Source organism: Adiantum capillus-veneris, chromosome 20 (assembly GCF_014529385.1).
Source record: "Adiantum capillus-veneris isolate H3 chromosome 20, ASM1452938v2, whole genome shotgun sequence".
NCBI lineage: Eukaryota > Viridiplantae > Streptophyta > Polypodiopsida > Polypodiales > Pteridaceae > Adiantum > Adiantum capillus-veneris.
In genome coordinates, this window is record NC_140950.1 from 84,464,150 (window position 1) to 84,477,558 (window position 13,409).

At 48.2% G+C, this 13,409-nt stretch overlaps 1 protein-coding gene across 4 annotated transcripts in view; it reads right to left on the reverse strand.

Annotated features, from left to right (window-relative positions):
- Window positions 1-13,409, reverse strand: part of LOC147432849 (uncharacterized) — a 169,208-nt gene that overhangs the window by 7,739 nt on the left and 148,060 nt on the right. For 3 of the 4 annotated variants that reach the window (XM_086491662.1, XM_086491660.1, XM_086491661.1), the window contains 2 exons: window positions 1,035-1,102; window positions 801-900 (listed from right to left, as the gene is read on the reverse strand). In XM_086491662.1, the coding sequence (XP_086347788.1) occupies window positions 801-900; window positions 1,035-1,102 (168 nt within the window). Of the gene's footprint in view, window positions 1-800; window positions 901-1,034; window positions 1,103-13,409 lie in introns of those variants that run through there. The other variant, XR_015185466.1, reaches the window with a different exon arrangement.

The following is a 13,409-nucleotide window of genomic DNA, read 5'->3' on the forward strand; positions in this document are numbered from 1 at the left end:
GAGATTCACCTAAGAAGGAAAGTGCAAGTTATGCACTCATGGTAGTCGCCCGCAAGACATGAAAACCATCAGCTCCATACTACATTGCTTTGACTAAATGCTACAACATTCTTACTGAAGTCCTGATGTCATTCATATCACACACAAAAGAGCTATAGGAATTGAGAAGAAAGATTGTGGGCAAAGAAAGGGGCCAAAGATTTTGTTGTACTTGTATTGCAAATGTGCACAGTAACAAGAGTGCTGGACAGGATCTAGATGGGCATGGATGGCCATTCAAAGGATGGGGAGGACTTTAGCTGGTCATATGAGAAGAGTACTATCTCGACTTTTCTGCTCTAACACTTGATAGCCCTCTAGTGCAAAAAGTCTACTACACTTCCATATACCCATTTGAGCACAGCCTTGCTCAGAAAGACTGTATGGGATTGATGATACTGCCTAAGCCAATTGTAGTGAATTGGGTTCATTCAAGCTTGGAGGGAGGGTTCCAAGCACTAAGCCTTCAAGGATTACTTGGGATGAGATGAGGATTCTAAGCAGACGGAGCGAGTGCATGTGAGGCTTGATTGGGTACTCAACTGCAAGCAAAAAAGAGGGAGGAGCTTTCATGACTCCCCATGGTGTGGCCATTACGTCAAGCAGTTGAACGAACACAAGGAGCTTTGTTTAATAGTCTATTTATTGATGGTTTATCACCAATCCTTTAGTACATTCAAAGTTACCCTTGGATCTCAACGCAAACGAAAAACTAAATCAGTCTGAAAACACTATCAAACGAATAAATTCTATTTATGCACCTGGTTTTCCCCTTCGGGAGTGAAGAAACTAGCTGCAGAGTTTGTATGTGTTCGATTGATCTTATGCATCCCACCAACCTTCTTTTCTACAATATTGGACCTAGAGAGTCACCAAGTGAGAAATTGTGTAAAGTTATGCTTTGTGAATGCAAAAATTTCACACTTTCCAACTTAAGCACACAAATTTGACAGTAATATTTGCGAAGTTTCAAGGAACCAGACATCAGCGTATACCTGGTCGATCTTACTGAGAAATTTGATGGGCTCCCAGAAGATCCTGAAGATGCCTCATGCTTTCTATTCTGGAAAAAGGAACAAAACTTCTAGTCAGAGGAGTGAAGAAGTAGAGTGCAATAGCAAACGCTCATTGTAGTCCAAGCACAAAAGACTGCATGAAAATAGGTTTGTCTGCTAGTAGTTCTTCACAGTAACAGTTCACACTCTTATTTCAGACAACCATCTTCACTTTTCAACAAAACATTCAAGTGAAAGACAATAGCCACCTTGAAGGAAAAATATTGATGCTAAAGCTTTACAATTGTCATGCAAAAAGAAACAACAAACCACCACATCATTCCCCCCCCCCCCCCAAAAAAAAAAAAAAAACACGTGTGCACACGCACACACACACACACACACACACACACACACACACACACTTACACACTTTTTTCTTTTAGTAATATCATGATTGAATTACTAATGGGAAACCTCAAACGAGGAAACCCATAGAAACCATTACATGTGGAAATTCGAAAACAGTCAAATTAGAGCTCGCAATGAAGGGATGAGAGCTCATCCAAGTCATGGGCAAATTTAAGAGATTGTCGAAGGGAAATTTTGAAAAAGCATGCATAATCCTCCTGAGCTTGCTGAAACATGAGAAAATTACATGCTCTCCAAACCATCCAAAGCACCCAAGATCTAACCCAGTCAAAAAAGCATGCATACGGGTGGAGTAGAGGCGGTAGCACTCCATAAAGCCAGAAATATCGGCCAAAAGTTATGCCAGGGAATCGAGTGCGGAGACTTGTAGAGATGTGATCCACAAATTGCTGTGTACGAGAACAAAACCAAAATAAATGTGGAATAGCCTTAGTGTCAGCACCACAACGAACACATCGTGAGGAAGCCAGTCTTCTAGAACGAAGAAATTTGCCAGTTGGGAGAACGCCCATGATACATCTCCACATAAACAATCGCTCTTTCAAAGTTAGCGTGCCACACTTTCATGACTTTGTTAAGCCACAAGACAGTACCCTTATTCATATTCCATACTTTATTATTGTGTTCTTGTATCCAAGTAGATGACTGCAAATGGCAATAAACCTTTTTCGTAGATACAGAGAGGATCAAAGAACCAACATACTGTCAATCACAAAGTCGATCCTCAACAACAAGCGACGGAGTGGGAGACCTAGAATCAACCATATCCTTGATTATCTGCCACATGTCTATAATGCAGTCCTAGACCAAAAGTAAGTGCAGCTTGCCAAAATGAAAACACATGCCCATTAGCATCAACAACATCTGATATCACGTCAATGCCTTTCTGGGAGAGAAAGTATGCCTGCCTGGGAGATCACTGGACCAAGGTCTGATCAAACACCAAACCCCAATGCAAACTCTCTAGTTTGAATGAATTGCCACTCGCATCATCTCTACCATTCCACGAAAACTCCCTCATGACTTGTTTCCAATCAGCCACAAGATTGGAAGCAAAGGGGCAGCCAGGAATCGTAGCTTCAAATTTTAAACCACATCCCATATGACGGCTGCCAATGACCAAAAGCAGGTTTAGAAACCGCATGCGAACACAAAAAGCACTAGGGCTGCTTTTGTTCCACCACCACCAATAACAATGTGGCCTTCCTTGCAACAACATGAGAGCACAAATGTAAAATATTCAAACCACCACAACGCTTTGAAGTGCATAGTTTATCTAGCAAGCAACCGTAGCCCTTTTTTCTGGGAGCAAGTAGACCAAAAATGATCCAAAATCCGAGACATGAAAACAGGAAGATGAGGAGGCTGCCAATGTAACAATGCTAGAAAAAACTGCATATATGCCATCAAAATGGATTGCACTATTCTGAGTCTTACATACAACGGCTAGGTAGACAATTTCCAATAATGCAATTTAGATCTAATTTTATGCTCCACCCAATCCAAGCATTTGGCATTGTTCACCGACCAAGCCAAAGGGTATCCAAGATGCTGCACAATCTGATCCGGCTTCACTATCTCAACTGGCCATAAGATAGAATGCCAATCCATCTCATGCAATGACAAAAGTTTAGATTTTTGGAAGTTAACATGTAGACCAGCAGCCGACCCATAAATTTGCACCGCTTCCATGATGCATCGAACATCATCCGGTTGATTTCTGGGCCAGAACATGGAATCATTAGCAGCTTCCGCTACACGATGATCGAGACGGTAATTCCGATTCACGTAATTGGCTCGATTCTGTCAAGGAATCCAAATACAGCAATAGCGGCGGATGAGTGGCAATAGCATACAACATGGCACTTAAAGGACACCCTTGCCTAACGCAACGATCAAGATCCGACATCTGACTAAGCTCACCATCAATTATTCTGAAGGATTGACTATGTTCATAGACGCTTCCTAAAACCAAAACCCAAGCCCTAGAAGGCCGGAACGCCGTTCCCTCCCCCTCTGCCAAGCTGGAACGCCCCGGAACGTTTTGCCGTTCCAGGTGACCACCTGATACCGGAACGGCCTCGGAACGGGCCCGGAACGGCCAACTCTCAAAAATGGGAAGAAATAGGCAGTTTTTTGCAAATTTGCAATGAACATTAGGTGTTTTTTTAGTGTGCAAGGACTCAAAAATTAAAATGCACCCCCTCACACCCATTCCCTTCTCAAGCATTATTTGGGTGTTTTTTATGCCTCCCGTTCTGCGCCGTTCCCGTTCCGGACCCCTGGCCGTTCCCCCGTTCCGCGAGGGTCCCCATCGCCGTTCCCGTTCCGCGTTCCGGGTAACTCTGCCGCCATTATCTAACATCAAACTTGACCTTCGGGCATACCAAGCAACTGCGCACAAACTTGTCCACATCCTTCTTGAGTCTCGGCCAAAAGAAGTATCTCTCTACCCCTTTCAAGGTGGTAGCAATGCCGCAGTGACCTGTAAAAGGCGGACAGTGGCATTCGGTGTAACAAACTGCTGACGTGTCAAAGCCTAAAGAATGGAGCCAACTTACAGATGCTGGCCGAGGGGCCTAAACCCTAAGAAGAAGTATCTCTCTACCCCTTTCAAGGTGGTAGCAATGCTGCAGTGACCCGTAAAAGGCGGACAGTGGCATTCGGTGTAACAAACTGCTGACGTGTCAAAGCCTAAAGAATGGAGCCAACTTACAGATGCCGACCGAGGGGCCTAAACCCTAAGAAGAACAAGTAAGAGAAGAAGTGTCACAAAGTGATGACATGGTTGCCAGAGAGCAGAAAACCCTAATTCTGGAAACCCTAACCCAAAACCTGCAAACCCTAATTCTGCTGCCAAAAACCCTAACCCTAACCCTAAGGGCAGATTTCCGCATTTTGCGCTGGCTGATAACGTGGCAAGCTGTACGGATTTCCGAGATTTACGCTGGCAGTTTTTGGCTTTGCTTTTGGACCAGATGCTTTTAAGTTTGAAGGCTTTTTTACTATAATTGCTTTTCAGGCCAAGGGCCTTTAAATATGAGGTTAGGGCTCATTCTCTGGCATGCTTCCTGGAGAAGGTGCAGAGTTTGGAGTACCGGCTTGTACTGTGTTGATGCAATATAAAGAAATACCGAAAGGGGCGCCAAGGTTTGGAGCCAATACTCTCTGGGGTGGAATTCCGCCACTCCGTGTCGCGTGTGCTCTCTCTCTCTATTTCAATTCAGTTGTTATTTAAGTGCTAAAAGTCTCTTTCAATCTGTTCTTTTCTATTGGCACGTGGTGCCCGTCTTGTGACATTCGGTTAGAACCTTTTCCCTCAACGGCTGTGTAACGCACAACATGGTTCTCTTCATTAAGTAGCCATCCTGAATGGAATAGTCCGCTACTATCTCCCCTTTCTGTATTCAACTGACTACATCGGCAAATATCTCTTCTGTGGCGTACTGACCGACCATATCCTCGAAGTTCCTATGATGTATCGCGGAAATAGCCAGAACCAACGGCTTTCGGGACAAAGTATTTGCCACCAATTTCTTATGTCCCTGCATGTGGACAATCCGGAAGTAAACTGTGACAAGATGTTTGCGCACCGCATCTGCTTTTCCGAATGCTGCTTCCATGACAAGAAGTAGCATAAACTTTCATCATCTGTGAAAAACCGTAAAATCGACTCCGAGTAGGTAATGTCGCCAGTGAATAAGAGCATGGATAGCCGCCAAAAGCTCTCTCTCACATATCTGTATTGTCAATTCCGGCTTTGAAAACAATCGGCTCTCATAGGCAATGAGATTGGCCTTCTTGCATTAAGACCGCATCCAGATTACGACCACAAGTATCACAATATACTTCAAACGACTTCTGTAAATCCGACAAACTCAAAAACTGGTCCTGTAGTCAAATTCTTTTTCAATTCCTGAAAGGTAGTCACTTCTGTGGGTCCCCACGAGAAAGGGACTCCTTTCTGTGTCAAGGTATGCATAGGGGAAGCAACCTCTACAAACTTTCGAATGAACCGCCCGTAGTACGAACACAATCCCAAGAAGCTTCTAGCTTCATGGACATTCTTCAAATTGGGCCAATCATGGATAATCTCTATCTTGGCCGGATCCATTTACACTCCCCCTGCTGAGACAATGTGTCCCAAAAAGTGTATCTCTGGTAGGAAAAATTCACTTTTCTTTGCATTAATCTCCCTAACTTGTGATCTCGTAATGCTTGAAAGACCTGAAGCAGATGATCTCTGTGTTCTGCTTCATTCTTGGAGAAAACAATGATATCGTCAAAGAAAGTGCCAACAAATAGCCTGTACTCTCAAAACATCCTGTCCATCATCCAGTTAAATGTCGCAGGAGCATTGGTTAAGCCAAAAGGCATCACCAAAAACTCAAATAACCCAAAAGTCGTCCGAAAGGCTGTCTTGTAGACGTCTCTCGGCGCGACTCTGATATGATGATATCCACTCTTCAAATCAATTCATGCTAAAGCACGAGGATCCTTGTAATCTGTCGAGTATATCATCGATCAAAAATCTGTTCTTGATGGTGATTTTGTTGAGAGCTATATAATCGATGCACATTCTCCAAGATCTGCCTTTCTTCAAAACCAACAACACTGGAGAGCAATACGGTGAAGTACTACGCTGGACAAGTCCCTTTTCCAAGAGGTCTTTCACTTGGTTCATAATCTCTTTGTTCTGGGCTCGGCTCACACGGTAAGGTGGCCGGTTCGGTGGTGTGCTTCCTGGTATCAAATCAATAGTATGATCTTCAGGATGAGCGGGTGGTAACTCGCCTGACAGGCCCTCTGAAAAGCAATCGGCATGAGTGTGGAGAAAATCTTGGCGTTTTGTTCAGGTCAAAACATATTCGACCTTCATCCATCGTTCAATTCTCTTTAAAAAAAAGTGAGTAAAGAAACTGAAGTTCATCAAGTACAATCTCTGAGCCCTTCATTTGTCAAAGTCGCATTCTCGGCCCGGTAGTCAACCACGGCGTTGTGCTTATGGTACCAAGGGATTCTGAGTAGAACGTCACAACCTTCCAAGGCAATTGCGTAAAGCTCCGCGTGCCCTAAACACCCCTGTCATTGCAAACGAAGTTTGCCAATGCTCGGTGTAATGGCAACATCCCGTCCGGGTGCCACTCGAACTACGTCTGCCTGTGGCCTCAACCTGTCGGGCGTAATTCCAAATCAAGCCGCAAGAAGTTGGCCTTGGCTCCTTCAAAAGAGCTTCCTGATCTTTCCTTTTTGCCCTAAAAACGGGCAAAATGTGTACTTTCATTCATTTGATTCGTTTCAGGCCCCACACAATGTGGTACCAGGATACTTTCAGAGTTGCGCTCGCTCGCTCGCTGGTGCTATTCGAAAAAAAAACCCCCCCCCCAGCGCTGCCCCCCCCGCTGTCCCTGTTCGCCCTCTTTTGCCGCCCCGCAGTGGGTTCTCACGGGGAACCGTTTTGGTCCTCTTGAGCAGGATGAGGTCCTTGCCCCAGCCCCCACCCTAGCTTCACCCTCGACAGCCCCTCTCCCCCCAGAGTTCCCTCCCTCTTCCTCATCCTCCCCCCCGCCTCCTGCTCCCGCCGCCTCTTCCCTCCGCCCCTCTACCTCTGTCGCTCCCTCCCACTCCTCTTCTCCATCGCTCCCCCCAGCCCCCTCTTCCCCCCCTCCTGCTTCAGTTCCACAGTCGACACAGGGGGCAAGGCCCTCTCCTGCGGCTAGGAGATCTCTTGGCAGCGCCTTTGCCACGAGTCGCTTAGCGAGAGAGGGGCAGCCTTTCTTGCGGCCCCCTCTGTAGGTACAGACATCTTCCCTTGCAGCTATTCCTCGTGGTCTGACGAGCATTGACATCCGACGCTGATGGGACTTCTTCAACTACGGCTTCACTCGTTTTCTCGGCGACCCCTCAGCAGACCATGAGGCAGCCTGCTTCAGGGTCCATGTTATGTTCCTTGCCGCTAGGGGGACAAAGGCCTTGGACTCAGCAGTTGGCTTCTCCTTCCCCCTCTGCGGCAGAGACCAGACAAAGTGGACTCTCGACTTAGTGTTGGGATGGTTACACACACAGGTCCTAGAGTTCTCTCACCACATGGGAGAACTAGGAGTTACAGACATGCTCCAGACTTTGTGGCCATTGGCCAAGTTTGCGGTGACACCTCCAGACTCAGCAGGATGTAGACACATTGTGGTTTACTTCTTTGCCGATACACAGTGCTTTCCATGCTATGTATACATTCATGAGGACTCTTGGACAGAGGAGGTTGCTTTACGTACGGCTCGCTCTGTTTGGGCTTGGACCAGGCATTTGTTGCAGTCACGCCTATTTGGAGGAGGCTCGGATGCGCATTACTCCCCATCCAAGCCAGCCTCGAAGATAGCCCGTCTAGCTACTACGGCAACATCTGTTCTCTCTCGCTCCCCATGAGATCGTCTCATGGAACGTGCAAGGACTAGGTGGGCCCCAGTTTCAGCGTCAGCGGGGCCGACTGCGTCAGAGCTTTAGCGTTGCCTTGTGGGAGGAGAGATTGATCTCCTTATGCTTCAGGAGCACCATTTGTGTGAGAGCCGCATTAGACGTTGTGGTCAGCTCTTGCATGGATGATATGATACTTTTTGGTCAGCTGCTTTTGGACCTGGAGGCATCCAGGGGGGGGTATGTATGACTATTGCCGACTCTTTGCAGCAGGCCATTGTGGACAGAGGGATTATTGTGCCAGGCAAGGCTCAGTGGATTACTATGTAGGTTTAGAATGGCCTAGTGGGTTTCCTGAACATCTATGCGCCCAATGTGGCGAGTGCTCGTGCAGAGTTTTGGTCACAAATAGTTGTCTCTGCCGCAGGTAGAACATTGGTGCATAGGAGGAGACTTCAACATGCTGGAGGACCCTTCTGATAGGATTGGTGGTAGCCATGCTATTGTGCATGGAGTTGAGTTGGCAGCTTGAGAGAGGTTTTGTATGACTTTGAGGGTCTCGGATGTTTGGCAACACTCTGGTTTTGTGAGGCCCCCAGACAGCCTTGCCTTGTCTCGATCGGACCGCAGGGGAGGAGTGAATCTATCGCGGATAGATTGCTTCTACACTAGTGACCACTTCAGTGACTTGGGAGGGACAGTGGGCATCCTGGCAAGGACCTCCTTCTCGGACCATGCACCAGTGATCCTCACAGTAGTAGACAGGCAGAGGAGTGGGAGCACGATGCTTCGCATCCCAGAGAGGGTCTTGTTGGACTCAACACTCCGAGACAGGATAGAGGCTCTCTGGACAGAGGGCTTCGACTCTCCTGCTGACAGAGTGGCTTCAGGCCTAGCTCAGATTAGTCATTTTTTTCTCCAGGAGTCTGGCTCGCCGGTCTGCAGCGAGAGAGGCAGAGCGGCGTCTCAAACGCGGCATTACTTCGTTACAGAGGATGCAGGAGCAGCATCCAGACAGTCCTTGGTTGGAGGAGCAGTTACAACAAGCTCGACAGGAGCTTGCTAGCACGGAGGAGAGGCGACATGAGTTTGCTTTCCACCGACAGGCATCTCAGTGGACCCAGGTGGGCGACAGAGTGACTGATGCTTTCCTTGAGGCAGTGGGACCTCGGCACTCACATGCCAAGGTCAGTCAGTTGAGGAGGCCCAACAGGTCAGTTGCTTTTGAGCCCGAGGATATGTGTGCAGTTGCTACTGACTTTTACCGTGAGTTACTGTTTGCAAAGTCCCAGTCAGAGCATCAGGATGCATGCAGGGAGCAGGTTTGGACACAGATGCCTTGTCTTGTGACTGAGGAGATGCGTCAGAGGCTTGAGCTACCACTTCAGCTTGAGGAGCTGCACATGGCTCTTAGGGCCCTCTCCCGTGGTAGCTGTCCAGGTGAGGATGGATTGACTCCGAGTTTTTTCTTGGAGTACTCGGAACTGCTTGGCCCAGATCTCTGCAGTGCTTTTCAGTACATTTTGCACACAGGAGTGATGCCTGACAGCATGAGTGAGGGCTTGATCTACCTCATTCCCAAGGAGGGTGGCTCCTTGGATGAGATTCGACACAGGCGCCCCATCACCATCCTCAACTCAGCCTACAAAATTCTTGCCAAGGCTTTGACTTTGAGGATTTAGCCACTTCTAGAGAGCCTTATACAGGGGACTCAGACAGGTTTTGTCAAGGAACGTAGTATCCTTGACAACATCTTTACTTTTTGGGAGGCTTCTGCCCTTTTCTAGAGGGCACTCTACGCAGGATGGGCTTCTCAGATGCTTGGATCAGAGGGGTGTCAGCTTTGTACGGACAGGCTCATAGTAAAGTACTCTTGGCAGGAGGTAGAGGTGATCGCTTCATGCTTACACGCTCCGTCAGACAAGGCTGTCCTCTTGCCCCCTTCCTCTTTCTCTTCTATGCGGAGGCGATGAGCAAGTTTTTGGTGTCGCAGCAGGTTGGTCTACGGGGCTTAGCACTCCCTATTCGGGGAGATGAGCTACTGGACGCTGAGTTTGCCGACAACTCAGCCTTGTATTTAGATGGCCAGGAGGCCAACCTTCACAGGTGTCAACAGGCTCTGGAGACCTTCTGTTGTGCATCGGGCGCACTAATCAACTGGAGAAAGACAGTGGCTTTCTCGGTTGGTAGTGCTCCTGTGCCAGATTGGATGCCAGGAGAGGGTTTTAGGTGGATTCCCCCAGGGACTGCAGTTTGGTACTTGGGCTGTCAGGTTGGTTTGGACTTGTCTCCCGAGCAGCAGATTGCTCCCCTTCTCCTGTCTATCAGGAGAAAGTTGTTACACTGGAGCTCAGCACGACTTTCTTTGGTTGGCAGAGTAGTAGTTGCCAACCAGGTGTTCTTGGCGACTATGTGTTACATCACTTCCTGCTGGATCTTCTTGAGTTCTTGTATCAGCCAGGTAGAGAGGCTGATCAGGAACTTCCTTTGGTCAGGACGTGACACTCAGATAGCGCGAGCCAAGGTGGCTTGGTAGGTCATCACTCTTCCTTGTTCACGAGGAGGGCTTGGGATCATTGATCCAGCACAACAGAGCAGAGCCCTTCTTGGGAAGTTTATCGTCAGAGGACTTCTTCCAGGTGAGGAGCCTTGGAAGGAGTTCTTGCTACAGCGGCTTCGTGCTAGGGTGCCTCAGGCAGGAGGCCCTTGGCAACCTTCGACCAGATGGATCTTTACTGAGATGCGCAGAGTTGGTTTGAGCAGGAGACTGGAGGACCGCTTCACTGTGAGTTTGCTTCGATCTTGGAAGCACTTGTGGCGTGGCCCGGAGCAGAGACGGCCTACGTGCACGGAGGAGCGCCTACGACAGCCCCTCGTCTAGAACCCCATGGTTAGCACTCAGAGAGGACACTTGGTTGGTAGTCGGCCTCATGTTTCCTGGGGTCCCATGGCAGCAGGTCCAGCGCGCTCTTTAGGTGACTGGCTAGAGTTCACATGTTTGTCAGAGGAGGTGCAGGGTCTCTAGCTACAGGGCATGAGAGGGGTGCAGAGCATATGCCAAGACATCTCATAGTCAGTTCCAGTTGAGTGGCTCACGCCCCTCGAGCCAGTAGCACCCCGGTGGATGGGAGCCTTCACACAACTGGAGGTTCTAATTTCAGCCCAGGACGCTAGAGTCGAAGGAAAGCCTCTCTGCGCTCCCGCATGCGGTCGGAGCTGCCCTGTAGTCCTTCAAGCTGTTCTTTGAGAGTATGGATCAGCTCTAGCCAAAAATCGCGAACAGTCTCTGCTGGTGGCACAGGGCGAGCCTCAAACATGCGGAAGCAACGGGCCCGCCAGATGAACCAGAGTGTCAGGCCACTGATAAGCTCCCAACACTCTTCTCTCTCACTGCACCACTCCTGTGGAGTAAGCTCTGTAGCAGGCTGGAGTGTAGGTCGCCCCTCCTGCATCACTATCATCATGCTGGTGGATGATAGCTCAAACTGAAGTGCCGGGCCCGTGAGGGTGGACCAAGCCGCTGCTCCCCAAGTGTACTGTCGAGCCGTGGAGAGAGCAGCAGGCATCAGCCAAAGAACTCGTCGCCACACTTGCTGGGCCGAGGGACAGTCCCAAAGACAGTGACGCTGACTCTCCACAAGATGGTCACAAGCTGCACATGTGGCCGAGAGGCCACTGTGCACTAGCCAGCTCCCAATTGCTGTAGCTCTGTGTGCAACCAGCCACTGAAACAAGGTGACTCGCCTTGGCTGTCTGGAGTCCCACAACCTCTCCCAGAAGGTTGCCAAGAACTCAACTGTGAGACCCTCCTCCTGCCAATGAAGTGCTGCAGCGGGGCGGGCCTCTCTCTGTGCTGCTAGTATATGAAGTCCCAGTCGAACAGTGTACTGAAAGAAAGGGACTCCTGGGTGGTCTGCATAAGAGAAGGGGTCCCTCCAAAGCCACTCACCAGGATCCCCCTGAACTCGTGCCAGTGGACAAAGCTCTCCGAATCTTAGAGTGCTCTGAGTAGCATCCTCCTACGAAAGCGATGTCAAACTGCTGTACAAAAGACAAAGCCTTCGAAGCATCTCTATATCCCGAAAACGTGTCAAATTTAATTGATTGTCCACCTTCCTTAAACTCTCAGACTTTCTTGCTTTTATCTTCCAAAAAGTCATATTGGTTGGCTTTATAAAAATTCTTCTTCTTTGCATAAGAGTTGCTGTCGTCAGAGTTTGAACTGTCTGTAGACGAGTCCTCTGTAGAACTGTCTCTCACTGGGCGAGATTTAGACTTCTTTGCCTTTTTCTGGCCCTTTCCGAAGCGTTGTTTCTTGCTTCGCTTTTTGCCTTTGCGGTCTTCTTCGCTCGAGTCAGATGAGCTAGAAGAACTGTCAGAAGAAGAAGAAGAAGAAGAAGAATTGGGTACTCCTTCAAATCGAACACGCTTCTTCTGTTTCTTTGCTTTTTCAAATGTCGACTGACGACCCAAAAAGCCCGGGAAGTCAGTGCCTTTCTTCTGCTTTTTGCCGTGCTTTTTAGCTTTGTTCTGCGCATCAAAAAGCTGAGCAATTCGAGCATCAACCACCTCTTCTAATTCCTTTTCTGTATACTTCTTGTGAGCAGAAGGTTTCTTGAGAGCGGGTTTTGGAGGTGTTGTGGTTTTCTGCCACTACGCGTGCACTTCTTGGAAAGAAGTTGCGTCGCTCATATATTTTGCAAATTTTGGGTCCTTGCAAAATTGAGCATCATCTTTGTTGCATCGCCGATCAATTGACGACGCTCCATCTCTCGACGCTCCGCCTGAGTAGGCCGAGGCGGGCCATACTCCTTGCTGGAATCTTCGTTGTGATCCCTTCCCGCATCTCTGGATGCAGAGGGAGTTGACTGATCCTTGCCTGAAGCCATAGGTGCCGCGGAAAAAAATTTGGGATCGAATTTCCCGTAGAAGAGAAATCGGCAGTGCACTGATACCACTATAACAGACTTGGACACTCCAAGTCAAGAATCTACCGCGACAGCACCAAATAACCACTTCAAAACAGTTCACAGTTCACAATTTAATTCGATACTGGCCCGACGGAGTTTCGTGCCTAGAGATATTGGCCCCAAAGACTGGCGCCCCTTTCGGTATTTCTTAATCTGAGTTCAAAGTACAAGAGTGCAGGCAGGCACTCACACTCAGACTCTACGTCCAGATGCTCTGAGTTGTGAGAGGCCTGCTCACTTAGTTAAAGTTACAAGGGTTGCCAAAAGCAGAGCCCAAAAAGCTGAAAATCAAAAGCTCAAAAGCTTGGCAAATAAAGCAAAAGTTCTTCCCCTCTCTTTCTTTTAATAAATAAAGCAAAGAGGCTTTCTCTTTCTCTCTCTTGCTAAAATAAAGCAAGGAGGGTTCTCCCTCTCTCTTTCTCAGCAATTTGCATAGAAAAAGCAATGCCAAAAAGCTGCCCAGCTTTCCGTAAATCACACTGATGTCCAGCAAATCAGGGTTAGGGTTAGGACAGAATTAGGGTTAGGGTTGGGACAGAATTAGGGTTTCTGGTTTTAGGGT